At 44.5% G+C, this 14,070-nt stretch overlaps 2 protein-coding genes across 2 annotated transcripts in view; one reads left to right on the top strand and one right to left on the bottom strand.

Annotated features, from left to right (window-relative positions):
• The window catches only part of PCGF2 (polycomb group ring finger 2), a 59,420-nt gene extending 54,408 nt beyond the window's left edge, over window positions 1–5,012 (bottom strand). Inside the window, exon 1 of the mRNA XM_081884335.1 lies at window positions 4,995–5,012. The gene's annotated coding sequence lies outside the window, so the exon portion shown is untranslated. The remainder of the gene's footprint in view (window positions 1–4,994) is intronic.
• PSMB3 (proteasome 20S subunit beta 3) lies at window positions 1,911–9,742 on the top strand. The gene is made up of 6 exons (XM_081884471.1): window positions 1,911–2,059; window positions 4,395–4,579; window positions 6,348–6,455; window positions 7,536–7,713; window positions 8,561–8,655; window positions 9,525–9,742. The coding sequence occupies exons 1-6, from the start codon at window positions 2,057–2,059 to the stop codon at window positions 9,571–9,573; spliced, it is 618 nt and encodes a 205-aa protein (XP_081740597.1). The 5' UTR covers window positions 1,911–2,056; the 3' UTR covers window positions 9,574–9,742.
• Window positions 9,743–14,070: the final 4,328 nt, after the last annotated feature.

Here is a 14,070-nt window from a genome sequence, read left to right as displayed (position 1 = left end):
AAAAATTCGTTCCAGTATCACCTTAGAGACCAACTAAGTTTGTTATTGGTATGAGGTTTCGTTTGCATGCACATGAAAGCTCATACCAATAACAAACTTAGTTGGTCTTTAAGATGCTACTGGAAAGAATTTTTTAATTTTACTTTGTGTATGTTTTTAACATCAACATCAAAAAAACTAAGATCATGGCCACTGGGCCCATCACCTCCGGGCAAATAGAAGGGGAAGAAATGGGCGCAGTGAGAGATTTTACTTTCTTGGGCTCCATGATCACTGCAGATGGTAACAGAGTCACAAAATCAAAAGATGCTTGCTTCTTGGGAGAAAAGCAATGACAAACCTAGACAGCATCTTAAAAAGCAGAGACATCACCTTGCCAACAAAGGTATGTATAGTTACAGCTATGGTTTTCCCAGTAGTGATGTATGGAAGTGAGAGCTGGACCATTAAGAAGGCTGATCGCCGAAGAATTGATGCTTTTGAATTATGGTACTGGAGGAGACTCTTGAGAGTCCCATGGACTGCAAGAAGATCAAACCTATCCATTCTGAAGGAAATCAGCCCTGAGTGCTCACTGGAAGGACAGATCCTGAAGCTGAGGCTCCAATACTTTGGCCACCTCATGAGAAGAGAAGACTCCCTGGAGAAGACCCTGATGTTGGGAAAGATGGAGGGCACAAGGAGAAGGGGACAACAGAGGACGAGATGGTTGGGCAGTGTTCTCGAAGCTACCAGCATGAGTTTGACCAAACTGCAGGAGGCAGTGGAAGACAGGAGTGCCTGGCGTGCTCTGGTCCATGGGGTCAGGGGGGAAAGGGTTGCTTTTTAGTTTATTTAATTTATTAAATTCCATACCACTCTTCCTCCCAAAGGAGCCCAGGGTACCAAAGCGCAGAAATAAAATACAGAAAAGTCTTTAAAATCTATTTAAAAAGCAATTGCAGTGCAGAGGCAAATTGTTCTCGATTTACAAGCCTTGTAGAAGGAGGGCTTTCGGTAGGCCGTCAAAATACAAGACAGACAACATATTTGCCATTTTTAACCAGTCGAAAGTCAGAAACCCTTCCTGATTTGCTGTCATTTGGGCAACCAACCAGGAGACATCTCTCTCATTTATTATCTCTGCGGATACTTGGTTGAAAAAAAAAAAGCAGCATTCAGGCTTACAATTGGATCTTTCGCCACTTCCGGTTGCTGTTCATAGAGATAGGAATCAAAGGCAACAGAAGAGTTGTGCATCATTTCCGAATCCCTATTCCTTATTTATTTGAAATATTATTAAGCCTCCTTTCTGCCACTTTTTAAAAAAGCGGTTTTTTCCTGTTAGGTGTTTGTTTGCAGAAATCCATAATTTTAGCGTGCGATTAGATGGCAACGCGAGTTTCTTTTCTTTCTTAACTCAGCCCTTAGTCCTTGCAGTCAGTTTATACCTGAGTTTTTTTAGATGTAAAAACACATTGTGGGTGTATCCCAGCGAATGGAACACAAGGCAACATGGGCAATAATGCAATACAGGCAATAATGGGGAAAGAATATGTCACGAGGAGAGATATATATATTTCAGACAAATTCCAGATATATTATATCAGACAAAGCGCAGAATGTAATCCTGAATTTCCCCCTGGGAGTTTCCCCCTGGGGCTGGGGCCTGGGGAAGGTGGGTAGTCTAGAGATTCGGAGAAATCTCTAAATATGGGTATGTATTTTGTATTGTTATAACTCTGCAATTGTAAAATATAAATAAATTTTGTTTTTTGGAAAAAAAATCCATTGCGAACCCGGAAGCTATCCCTCCACGAGAGAAGATGCGTCTCTCTCTACTTTTTATCTCTACGTGCGAGGGTCCTGCGCGGGAGGAGGAACCATGACTCTTCACATCCTTCTGCCGGCCGCTCCGAGGGTGGAGGCCGAACCTTGACTGACGGCGCCCAGCTACCCAATGGGAAGCGGCGCGAGTGGCCACGCTAGCCAGTGGCAGGGAGGCGGGGGCGGGGCTTAGGGGCAGCGAGCGGCAGGAAGCGAGAGATAAGGGCTCGTTTTCTTACCAGCGTCCATCATGGTGGGTTCTAAAGGGGAGCTGGGGGGGGGGGGAATGACCTGCGGAACGGGGTGCCACTGGACCAAGGTGGTCGAGGCGCTGATCGGCTGCTCCTGGCTGAATCCCGCCTCTGCCAAGACGGGAGCCCTCGGCCAGGCTCTGGGTGCGAATCGCCGGGGGGCGAGGGAGGGAGAGGCCGGGGAAAGGCGGCTCCCCTTCCCGCAGATCCCGTGGGAAAGAGGAGGGTGGGTGCGCTGGGCTCTGGCCTGATCCAGCCCGGGATAGTCCCCGGGCTCTGGTAGAAGCGATAGTGAAAGTTGGCCCCCCATCAAATGGTTCCAGGCACCCACCCTGGGTTGGGAGAATCGAGGCTTCCTTTATTGTCTACATAGGGGCAGATGGGAAGGTAGTGCATCTGGGACAGAGTTTCCCCAAACTTGGGCTTGCAGCTGGTGTGTGTTTTTTGGACAACAGTTCCCATCATGCCTGACCACTGGTCCTGCTATAGCTAGGGATGCGGGTGGTGCTGTGGTCTAAACAACTGAGCCCCTTGCCAATCAGAAGGTTGGGGGTTCAAATCCCCGGGCTCTGGTAGAAGTGATAGCGAAAGTTGGCCCCCGTCCAGTGGCTCCAGGCACCCACCCGGGGTTGGGCGAATCCAGGCTTTCTTTATTGTCCACATAGGGCAGCGGTTCTCAACCTGTGGGTCCCCAGTTGTTGTTGGACTACAGCTCCCATCACCCCTGAGCTCTGGCCTTGCTAGCTAGGGGTGATGGGAGTTGTAGTTCAACATTTGGGGACCCACAGGTTGAGAAAGGCTGACAGAGGCACATGGGGCTCGTCTATCTGGGAAGGTGGTGCATCTGGGACAATGTTTTCCCCAAACTTGGGCTTGCAGCTGGTGTGTGTTTTTTGGACTACAGTTCCCATCATGCCTGACCACTGGTCCTGCTATAGCTAGGGATGCGGGTGGCGCTGTGGTCTAAACCACTGCGCCTCTTGGGCTTGCCGATCAGAAGGTTGGAGGTTCAAATCCCTGTGACAGGGTGATCTCCCATTGCTCTGTCCCAGCTCCTGCCTAAGTAGCAGTTTGAAAGCACACCAGTGCAAGTAGATGAATAGGTACTGCTGTGGTGGGAAGGTAAATGGCGTTTCTGTGCGCTCTGGTTTCCGTCACGATGTTCCGTTGCGCCAGAAGCAGTTTAGTCATGACCCGTAAGCTGTCTGTGGACAAATGCCGGCTACCTCTGCCTGAAAGCGATATGAGCGCTGCACCCCATAGTCGCCTTTGACTGGATTTAACCATCCAGTGATCCTTTACCTTATAGCTTTCTCAACCTGTGGGTCCCCAGATGTTGTTGAACTACAACTCCCATCACCCCTAACTAGCAAGGCCAGAGTTCAGGGATGGTGGGAGTTGTAGTCCAAAAACAGCTGGAGGTCCACATTTGAGAAAGAAGGAAGATTCTGATCCTAAGCGTCTGCTGCCTTGCAGGGATATCTTTGGGAGAAGAAAAGGTTAAGGATTGCACAAATCTGGAGTGGGGTCCCTAACACAGTTGGGTGGCGCCTTATATGTTTCTTTCTAACCACAACTGCATGGGACACGGGTGGCGGTGTGGGTTAAACCACAGAGCCCAGGACTTGCTGATCAGAAGGTCGGCGGTTCGAATCCCAGCGATGGGGTGAGCTCCTGTTGCTCGGTCCCTGCTCCTGCCAACGTAGCAGTTCGAAAGCACGTTGAAGTGCAAGTAGATAAATAGGTACCACTCCAGCGGGAAGGTAAACGGCGTTTCTGTGCGCTGCTGTGGTTCTCCAGAAGCGGCTTAGTCATGCTGGCCACATGACCCGGAAGCTGTACGCCCGCTCCCTCGGCCAATAAAGCTAGATGAGCGCCACAACCCCAGAGTCGGCCACAACTGGACCTAATGGTCAGGGGTCCCTTTACCTTTACCCACAACTGCAGCCAAGCTGGTGCCAAACATATCGCTCTGCTTTCATCTGGACCGCAGAGAGGGGGAGGCAGAGTGGGAGGGGTCTTGTCGTCCGTGCAGCCCAGGACCTCCATATGCGCTGCACAGTCTTGTTCCCCAGGGAGGTCACTTTGGTGTTGCTAGCACAGCATTTTGACTTCGTCCCCAGAGGCGCACTCTATTCTAACAACATTTGGAAGAAAGTGGGAATTGTGTCAGATCTCTGACACACTTTCCTTACATGTGTGTAGTTGACCGTCCTATCGATGAGGCTCACACATAGTTGTCCGATTTGGAAAATCTCCATCCCGGTGAAAAAGTGTTGCCGAATTGGTTTCTTAATAATGTTGACTAACCAGCCTGCCTTCTCCCTCCTTTCCCAGTCTATTATGTCCTATAACGGTGGGGCCGTAATGGCCATGAAAGGGAAAAACTGTGTTGCCATTGCTGCTGACCGGCGGTTTGGCATTCAAGCTCAGATGGTGACTACGGATTTCCAGAAAATTTTCCCAATGGGAGACAGATTATTCATTGGTTTGGCTGGACTCGCCACTGATGTTCAGACAGTGTAAGTATTTGTTCTTGCTCAAAGCAAGAAAATTGGTCTTGTCCAGTGCCTTGGGAACTGTTTTTGGGAGGTTCGTGGCTAGATTTTTGTGAATTGCTGCTCTTTCGGTCTTGATATCCCCAACTCTTCCAAAATGGAAAGAGTGGCTGTGGCGATCACACACAGGGGCCCCAGACGTTTGACGGTCTATTGACCCTGTGCCACCACTGTGATTGCTTTTTCCGCTGCCTCCACCCCGTATCTCACGGGGACACACGGAGTCCAGTCAGTTGTTAACATAAACAAATAATCAAGTTTATTTTTAAATGCAGGAACAAGCTTATGGTTTCAGTTAGTTTTACTTGGCAGTTTCTTATTCTTAGTTCCTAACAACTCTAAACTGATTATTCCAACTATCTATCTGACTCCACCTCACAATTCCTCTCTCTCTCTCACAATACAACTCTACTAACCCACACCTAAACCTCCCTCTTCCTTCTTCAACTCCCAAGCCTCAACTCTCAACTCAACTGACTTTCAAAACCTCCCACTCTAACTTTTATTCCCCCCTTGCATTCTCACTGGCCAATCACATCACACCTACTTTAACCCTTTCCTTATGACCCATCCCAGGAGGCAAACGCCACAATGGCTCTCTTGGCAAGGTTGCTTGGAAGTTGCGAATATCAGAAAATAGAAAACAAATACAGATAATGTTTTCAAGTTTTTCTCATCACTTGTGCTGTTGGACAGGGACAGTTTTTTCCAGAGGCAAAAATTCCCTGCAGCTGAGCATGTTATAGATCACTAACACACACACATCCGGTGAACTGAAAGTTAAAATATTCAGTACCTTGAGGGTTGGTTTTTGCTTTTGCTTTTTTAGAACACAAAATCCAAGTTCCTAAAAAAATGAGCTACATTTTCCCCTCTTAAAACAGAGATGGGAAACCTGTGCACTTTAAATATTTTTGGACTCCTGATTCCCATTATCCCCAGCCAGCATGGTCCATGGTCAAGGATGATGGGGTTTGTAGTCCAGCAATATCTTTGTCTTAGAACAATGCAGTTTTGAATTGCAACTCAAATCAGATCAAATGCAAACATTTTTTAGGAATGGCTTATTAAATTACATTACCTATTTTTTTTCACGGGGTGTGTTTAAGATCCATAACAGACACATTGGCATTAAATAATCCACACACCCGATTCTTAGAGACAATAGGTTGGAAGTTCTAAATTTTAAGCTGAAGTTATCAAATTATGAGTACAGTGGTACCTCGGGTTAAGTACTTAATTCGTTCCGGAGGTCCATTCTTAACCTGAAGCACCACTTTAGCTAATGGGGCCTCCTGCTGCTGCTGCTGCGCCACCAGAGCACGATTTCTGTTCTCATCCTGAAGCAAAGTTCTTAACCCGAGGTAATATTTCTGGGTTAGCGGAGTCTGTAACCTGAAGCGTATGTAACCCGAGGTACCACTGTAGTAGAAAAGTCTGGGCTTCCAGCCGGTGCAGGTTTTGCAAAGTACTTGCACAGATCTGTGTTGTATCCTGCAACAACTATGCCTAAGATCTTGGTCTTATAAAAAAAATCAAGCAAGCAAGCATAAAGGAAACTGGCGATTACTCAAATTAGTCCAAAATTCTCCAATAAACAGCTATCCGCCATGCCATGGGGAGCAGTTGCAGAATGTCCTGAGATATGTACATTGTGCTTCCTCAGCCACCAAGTGGAAAACGGATTTAGGGCCTTGAAATGGAATAAACACATTTTTTTGTCTCTTAACAGCGCTCAAAGGCTCAAGTTCCGGCTGAATCTTTATGAGCTGAAAGAAGGCCGGCAAATCAAACCGCAGACCCTGATGAGTATGGTGTCTAACCTGCTGTATGAGAGACGGTAAAGGATTTAAAAGAATTGCATTTCAGCTAAGAAGTTCAGTAACATTTTGGGGGGGTGAATGCATGGGATTGCACTGAAGATAAAACCTAGAACAGATTGAAGCCCTAGCTGCAACTGAACTCCTGGAATCTCTGCTGGCTGGTGGGTTCTCTTGAAGCACCAGTTTGATTTGGAAGAGACAAGGAGGTCCTATGGCCCATGCCTCCTGCTCAAAGATGGGATCACCCATCTGCCAACCCCCTCAAATTGTCAGGGAATGGTCTGAATCGGAGGATGGGAGAATGTATTCTCAGATCAGCTTGTCTCTGAAGAGGAGGAGGGGGAAATTTTGCCTCCCCTATTTCCAGCGGTTTCAGGAGCAGAGAGAGGCACAGACATGAAGCAGCTTTGACAGGAGTTGCCTAGTTACGAGATAATGGAAAGAGAAACAGAAGGGAGGGAACAGCCAGCAGAGACATCATTAGAGAGTGTGGGGAACTCTCCCTTTCCAAGAACTAGGAGGTCCATCTGTATTAGAGAACAAAGAATGCAGAGAGGAGGAAGAGGAACTTCTTGTTGGTGTCCAGGATGTTGCCGGGGACGGAAGCGGGAGAATTTAGAGTAGCCAACTGCTCTCCGTGTGGAGAAATGTGGATTTTTGCATGCAGCCAATTCAGATGACTGAATTAAAAAGGACTATAAAATATAAACTTCTCATTAATTCTTGTCTGTGAAGTTACCGAAGGGAAGGGAGGACTCGGCACACCTGACACAAATCAATACATATGTCAGGCCAAAAGCAGGTGTACCGCAATAAGTGCTCTGGGTAGCTCTAGCAAGCTACATCTGAACTGGAGGGGCTGGGAAGTTCTGCCCTTCTCTCCAGATATTTGAAGATCTCGCCAGTTCTAAGCATAACCTAAACTTGTCTGGGCATCCCAACGGAAATGTGATTGGATGTATTTTCCTGCCGCTTCCCTTTTTCTCAAAGTTGGGTTTTTAATAGCTTTTTTTTAGCATAACTTTGTCATGTTTAGATGGTGTTTGGGACGTGTTTACTGAATGGATAGCTAACACGCCTTTTCCTGCTGTTTTCAGGTTTGGACCTTACTACACGGAGCCCGTGATAGCCGGCTTGGACCCGGTCACGTACGAGCCCTTCATCTGCTCCTTAGACCTGATCGGCTGCCCAATGACAACGGAGGACTTTGTGGTCAGCGGGACTTGCGCAGAGCAGATGTACGGCATGTGCGAGTCCCTGTGGGAGCCAGACATGGTAAGAGGGATGCCACCTTACCCAGGAGCACACAAGAAGCATGGGCATGAGTGTTTCTGCTTTCATTACCTTAGCGAGGCCAAGATTTTGTGGGGCTGCCTCTAAAAACGGCTGCTCTCGCTAATGCACAGTGCCTCTTAACGGTGCCGAGGGCCTTCTGGAGGTTCCCTCACTGCGAGAAGCAAAGCTACAGGGAACCAGGCAGAAGGCCTTCTCGGTAGTGGCGCCTGCCCTGTGGAACGCCCTCCCATCAGATGTCAAAGAGATAAACAACTACCTGACATTTAGAAGACATCTGAAGGCAGCCCTGTTCAGGGAAGTTTTTAATGTGTGACATTTTGATGTATTTTTAATCCTTGTTGGAAGCCGCCCAGAGGGCCTGGGGAAAACCAGCCAGATGGGTGGGGTACATATAATAAATTGTTGTTGTTGTTGTTGTTGTTGTTGTTGTTGTTGTTGTTGTTGTTATGTTACCGGGCCTTTGGCTGATTAAACATTTTATGGCCTTTGGGGTGTGTGTGATTGGTTTGTTTTTGTTTTGTTATGTATTTTCTGCTGTCATTTAGTATTTTTATGTTGTGAACCACCCTGTGATCTTTGGATGAAAGCCAGTACACAAATTTTAATAATAATAATAATAATAATAAGAAGAAGAAGAAGAAGAAGAAGAAGAAGAAGAAGTTGTAATCCACCCCATCTCACGTGTTTTCAGATTACAAACTTAAGGGCCTTTAAAAGATGCCATGTGATTTAATTCCTCTTCGTGCAAAGCTCGTTCTAGATACAACACACCTAAAGGAATTCCAAGTAAAAGACAAGGGTTTCTCTCTTCCTCTCTTGAATGCAGGAACCAGACGACCTCTTTGAAACCATAGGCCAAGCCATGCTCAATGCGGTGGACCGAGATGCCGTGTCAGGCATGGGCGTGATAGTTCATGTCATGTAAGTATGCTTTTGGTTTGTTGTGGTTGGGTCTCTTTTTTTAGTACATTTGCTGCAAAACATGTCCAAGAGGTTGATTGATCTTCATGGCTTAGCTGCAAGGAGAGTAGCTCTCCACTTAAAAGCAGCAAGGCTGACCCAGAAAAATGAGTCCCATGGAAGTGATGAAGTTACCGTATTTTCCGCTCTATAGGACGCACCCGACCATAGGACGCACCTTGTTTTAGAGGGGGAGAACAAGAAAAAAAAATCTCCCCCTCTCTGCGCAGCGCCCCTTCAGCGAAGCAGCAGGAGAAACGGAGCCCCTTCCTTTCTCCTCCCGCTTCGCTGAAGGGGCGCTGCACAGCTCTCCCTCTCTGCTGAAGCCAGGAGAGTCTTGCGAGTTCCCGCTGCGCTCTGGAGGCTTCAGGTTCCTTTCGCTGAAGCCAGAGTGTCTTGCGAGTTCCCACTGCGCTCCAGAGGCTTCAGGCAAATATCCCTGAAGCCTGGAGAACGAGAGGGGTTGGTGTGCACCGGCCCCTCTCGCTCTCTAGGCTTCAGCCAAAGCAACGCGAAGCCTCTGGAGCACGGCGGGAGCGCTCCCTCTGCGCTTCGGAGGCTTCGTGTTGCTATCACTGAAGCCGAGGAGCCTGCTTTCACTCCATAGGACGCAAAGACATTTCCCCTTAATTTTTGGAGGGGGAAAAGTGCGTCCTATAGAGCGAAAAATACAGTAATTTAGTTTCCCTTCCTGCTTGAGGGTAGGTTTTTCTAGTGAGTGGCCGATGCTTGATGGAAATTCCCCATGAGGTAAAAAATATGATTTACACTGCAGGGCATCAGTGTGAGATTTCACCTCCGTTTCTCCTCCTCTTTTCTCTCTTCACCAGTGAAAAAGACAAGATTACTACCCGAACACTGAAAGCTCGTATGGACTAAGCAAAAGGCACAGTTGTTTTGGGATGCTCAGTATTTTACTTGACATTATCTCAACGGCTGGGATGCTCTTCTGTTAAGAAAACCGTATATGATTTTGTTGTCGGAGCTCAAAATTATATATGATGGAAATGAGATGTATTGTTGGCAGAATAAATGTTTTCACTAAGAATTCCACTAGGTTTTTCATTTATAATACACAAACTTTATCACTTCTGAAAGCAGTAAGCAGTAGGCTAGATGGTCATTAAGAAAAATCCATTCGAAGATGATTACAGTGGTACCTCAGGTTACATACGCTTCATGTTACATACGCTTCAGGTTACAGACTCCGCTAACCCAGAAATAGTGCTTCAGGTTAAGAACGTTGCTTCAGGATGAGAACAGAAATCAGGCTCCGGTGGCGCGGCAGCAGCGGGAAGCCCCATTAGCTAAAGTGGTGCTTCAGGTTAAGAACAGTTTCAGGTACGGACCTCCGGAATGAATTAAGTACTTAACCTGAGGTACCACTGTACAGTGGATCCTTGGGTCTCGAACATTTTGGCTCCCAAATGCCGAAAACCCAGAATTGTGTGTTCCGGTTTTTGTATATAAATTTTTTATTAAAGTTTTCCATAAAAAGCAATAAACAAATCCACTTATATATCACATATTTAGCCTTACTTGGACCTCCCCCAACCTTTCTGACAATCTTTTGTATTTCCAATCTTCTCTTCACATTCCTTAATTTTATATTGCCATTAGGTATTATGTTTCTATCTTTGCTTGCCTTTTGACAATACTCCTACTTTCACAAAGCCTCTTTAAAGCACGCTAGCGTTGTACTATCCTTACATATACTTTCCAAATACTCTGTAAATTTCCCCCAGTCCTCAATAAAATTCTGGTCCTTTTTGTATCTAATTTTCCCCGTTAATTTGTCTAACTCTGCGTAATCTATTAGTTTTGACCTCCATTCCTCTAAGGTCGGAACCATTTCTTGTTTCCACCTTTGTGCTAGCAGTGTCCTTGCTGCAACAATAGCATATTGAAACAGTTTGAGATCTCTCCTACTTATATCCGTTCTTGTTATGCCCAGAAGGAAGGTTTCTGGTTTTTTAGCAAAACTGTATTTTAGTATTTTCTTTAGTTCGTTGTATATAGTTTCCCAGAACCCCCTTACTTTTTTACAGTCCCACCACATATGTATGAACGTACCCTCCTTCTCCTTACACCTCCAGCATTTGTTACAGGTTTTATACATTTTTGCCAATTTTGCTGGTGTCATGTACCACCTGTAAACCATCTTCATTACATTTTCTTTTAGTGTGGTACATGCCGTAAATTTCAAATTCTCATTCCATATTTTCTGCCAGTCGTCGAACTGACATCTTAATCATTGAGATTCTCCCCCAAAGAGATAACTTTAGCCTATTCCACACTTCCAGGTCCTTCTTGATTCCGTTCCACACCGGGGTATAATTGTTTTGGAACAGATCGATGTTTTTTGGGGATAGCCATATTCCCAAGTATTTAACCTTTTTAACAATTTCAATACCTGTTTGTTGCTGCAATGCCTCCATTGTTGTTTTTTCCATATTTTTAACTATAATTTTGGTTTTTTTCCTGTTTATTATGAAACCTGCCACCTCCCCAAATTTTTCAATTTCCTCCAATATCTCCGCTGCATTCTCCAACGGGTCTTCCGCCATCAGAACTAAGTCGTCAGCAAAGGCTTTAATTTTGTATTGGTTTCGGCCTATTGTCACCCCCTTTATACTTTCCTTTTTCCTTATTGAGTCCAATAGCACCTCCAGGACCAGCACAAACAATAGTGGTGACAACGGGCATCCCTGTCTAGTACCTTTAGAGATCTTTATCTCCTCTGTTATCATGTTGTTCACTAGCAGCTTCGCTTTTTGCTCCGTGTATATTGCTTTTATTCCGTTAAAAAAGTCATTTCCCATTTCTCTCTGCTCGATGTTTTTCAACATGAAATCCCATGCCACATTATCAAATGCTTTTTCAGCATCCACAAACATCAACATTGCTTGTTTCTCATTCCTTGCAGATAGATATTCTAAGATATTTATTACATTTCTCACATTATCTCTCATCTGTCTATTTGGAAGGAAACCCGCTTGATCATCATGGATAATTTCTTGTAAAACCTTTTTTAATCTTTCTGCTATTATTCCCGTGAAAATTTTGTAATCCGTGTTGAGTAATGAAATTGGTCTATAATTCTTTACTTGGGATAAGTCCACATCTTATTTTGGGATAAAAGTTATAAGTGCCTCCTTCCATGTCTCTGGGATTTCTCTTTCCTTCAATATGTTGTTCATTACTTCTTTCAGTGGTATCAACAGGGATATTCCCAATTCTTTGTAATATCTTGCACTGAAGCCGTCTGGTCCTGGGGCCTTTCCATTTTTCAGTTTTTTTATCATCGTTCTTATTTCCTCTGTGTCAATCGGGGTGTTCAGCCTTTCTTGTGCTTCTGTCGGGATCTTTTGCACCTCTTTCTCTTTTAAATATCTTTCTATTTTCCTCATATTGTTCTTATCTTTCTTTTTATATAATTGTCTATAATATTCCAGGAATCCTTTCCTAATATCTTTGGGGTTAGTTATCTCTGTTCCTCCCACTTCAATTTTATTTATTGTGTTTTGTTCCTTCCTTTTCTTGATCTGCCAGGCAAGCCATTTTCCTGATTTGTTTGCGAATTCGAAGTTCTTTTGTCTCAGTTTTTTAATGTTCCATTCCACCTCCTTATTTATCATCATTGCAAACTGGGTTTGTAAAGCCTTGATGCTTTGCTTGATTTTACCACTGTTTGGGTTCTTGATTAATTTTTGTTCATTTTCCATAATTTGTTTTAAAATTTCTTTCTTTTCCTTCTCCCGATTTTTCTTCTTAATCGAATTCTGCTGTATAAAGAAGCCTCTCATCACTGCCTTGCTTGCATCCCACACTATGTTCATCCTCGTTCCTTTATTACAGTTGTCTTCAAAATATTCTTTCAATTTCTTCTGTGCATCTTGCACAACCTTTCGATCGTCCAATAAGTAATCATTTAGTCTCCATCTATAGGTTCTTTCTTCAAATCCTTTAATTTCTAATTTGATGGGGCTGTGATCTGAGATAACTCTCGGTTGAATTTCTACTTCTAGGATTCTTGGCGTTAATTCATTTGATATCCAAATTTGGTCGATTCTAGACATTGACTGATTTGGTTCCGAATAAAAAGTGAACTGTTTCTCCAGTGGGTGTCGCAACCTCCAGATATCTATTAGATTACAATTTTTGACCATTTCGAAGAAAGTTTTGGGTAGTTTTCCTTCCTTTGAACCATTGTTTCTCAATCTGTCCATCTCTCCTGACACCACTCCGTTCATATCTCCCATTACAATTATCTTCTGGTCTGCATATTCCAACAGTTTTTCTTCCAAATTCTTATAAAAATCAGTTTTATTTCCGTTAGGTGCGTAAATCCCGACAATCATTATTTTCTCACCTTGCCAATTAATTTGGACTGCAATAAGTCTTCCTTCTTCGTCTTTAAAAATTTGTTGTGCTTCGATTTTACTCCTTACATACAGTATCACTCCCCTCTTCTTCTCCCTATCTGATGATATAAATTCGTTTCCGAGTCTCTTATTGATCAAGATCTTTCTGTGTTTCTTTGCTACATGTGTCTCCTGTAAACATATTATGTTTACAGGTGTGTTCCGGTTTTTGAAGGTTTTTCGGAAGCCGATCGTTCACTGCAGCTGTGAGCTATTGTTTCCGGGGCGCCTGAACTAATCGGAAGCCCCGCCTTGGTTTTCAAACATTTTGTAAGTTGAACAGAATTCTGGAACAGATTATGTTTGAGAACCAAAGTACCACTGTAGTGTTTATCAAGTTTCAGCACAAAGCAGTATTCTGGGTAAATTATTGGGTTGATAACATTAAAGAAACTTGGATCTTCCACTAGCCCAGCTGTCAACCTTTTCATAGGTTATATTTCATCATATTTACATATTTCAAGACCATTGAAAGAGGTAATTTTGAAAATCCCCCAAAGTCTCTTGTAAGATAGTCTTCGTTTTTAAACATAAGGGTAGTTTTTATTAAGGCGCTTTTTTGTCAAGTGGAAAGTCTCACGTACAGAATATTCCTTATTTATTATGCTGCAAGTCCCCCCAGAACTACCAAAGGACTGGAGTTAGATGATGACATAATAAACGAAAATCTGCCCTAATTCCCTTGTGGGGGACACAAGAGCCCTTATAGAGTCCTTTGTAGGTTCTCCATCGGTCGGAGAAAATAACAGAGGCCAACCAGAGAATATTGAGAAGCAAAGCAGCTAGTAAACCTGATCTTTATTGATCTGTTGCAACAGGGTGCCCCCTTCACATGCAGCAGGAGGAGGACTCCGGACCAAGGTGTTCCCGCCCTTATGTAGACATTTTAAATTGACCGCCCTGGAGTTCAAGACCACCCCCAGACGCATCATGCCTACATCACAGAAAGGGC

The sequence above is a fragment of the Podarcis melisellensis genome (genome assembly GCF_964234715.1).
Source record: "Podarcis melisellensis genome assembly, chromosome: 13".
In the NCBI taxonomy this organism is placed as follows: domain Eukaryota; kingdom Metazoa; phylum Chordata; class Lepidosauria; order Squamata; family Lacertidae; genus Podarcis; species Podarcis melisellensis.
Note: the sequence above shows the minus strand (reverse complement) of the source record. Positions and strands in the feature narration are given on the sequence as shown.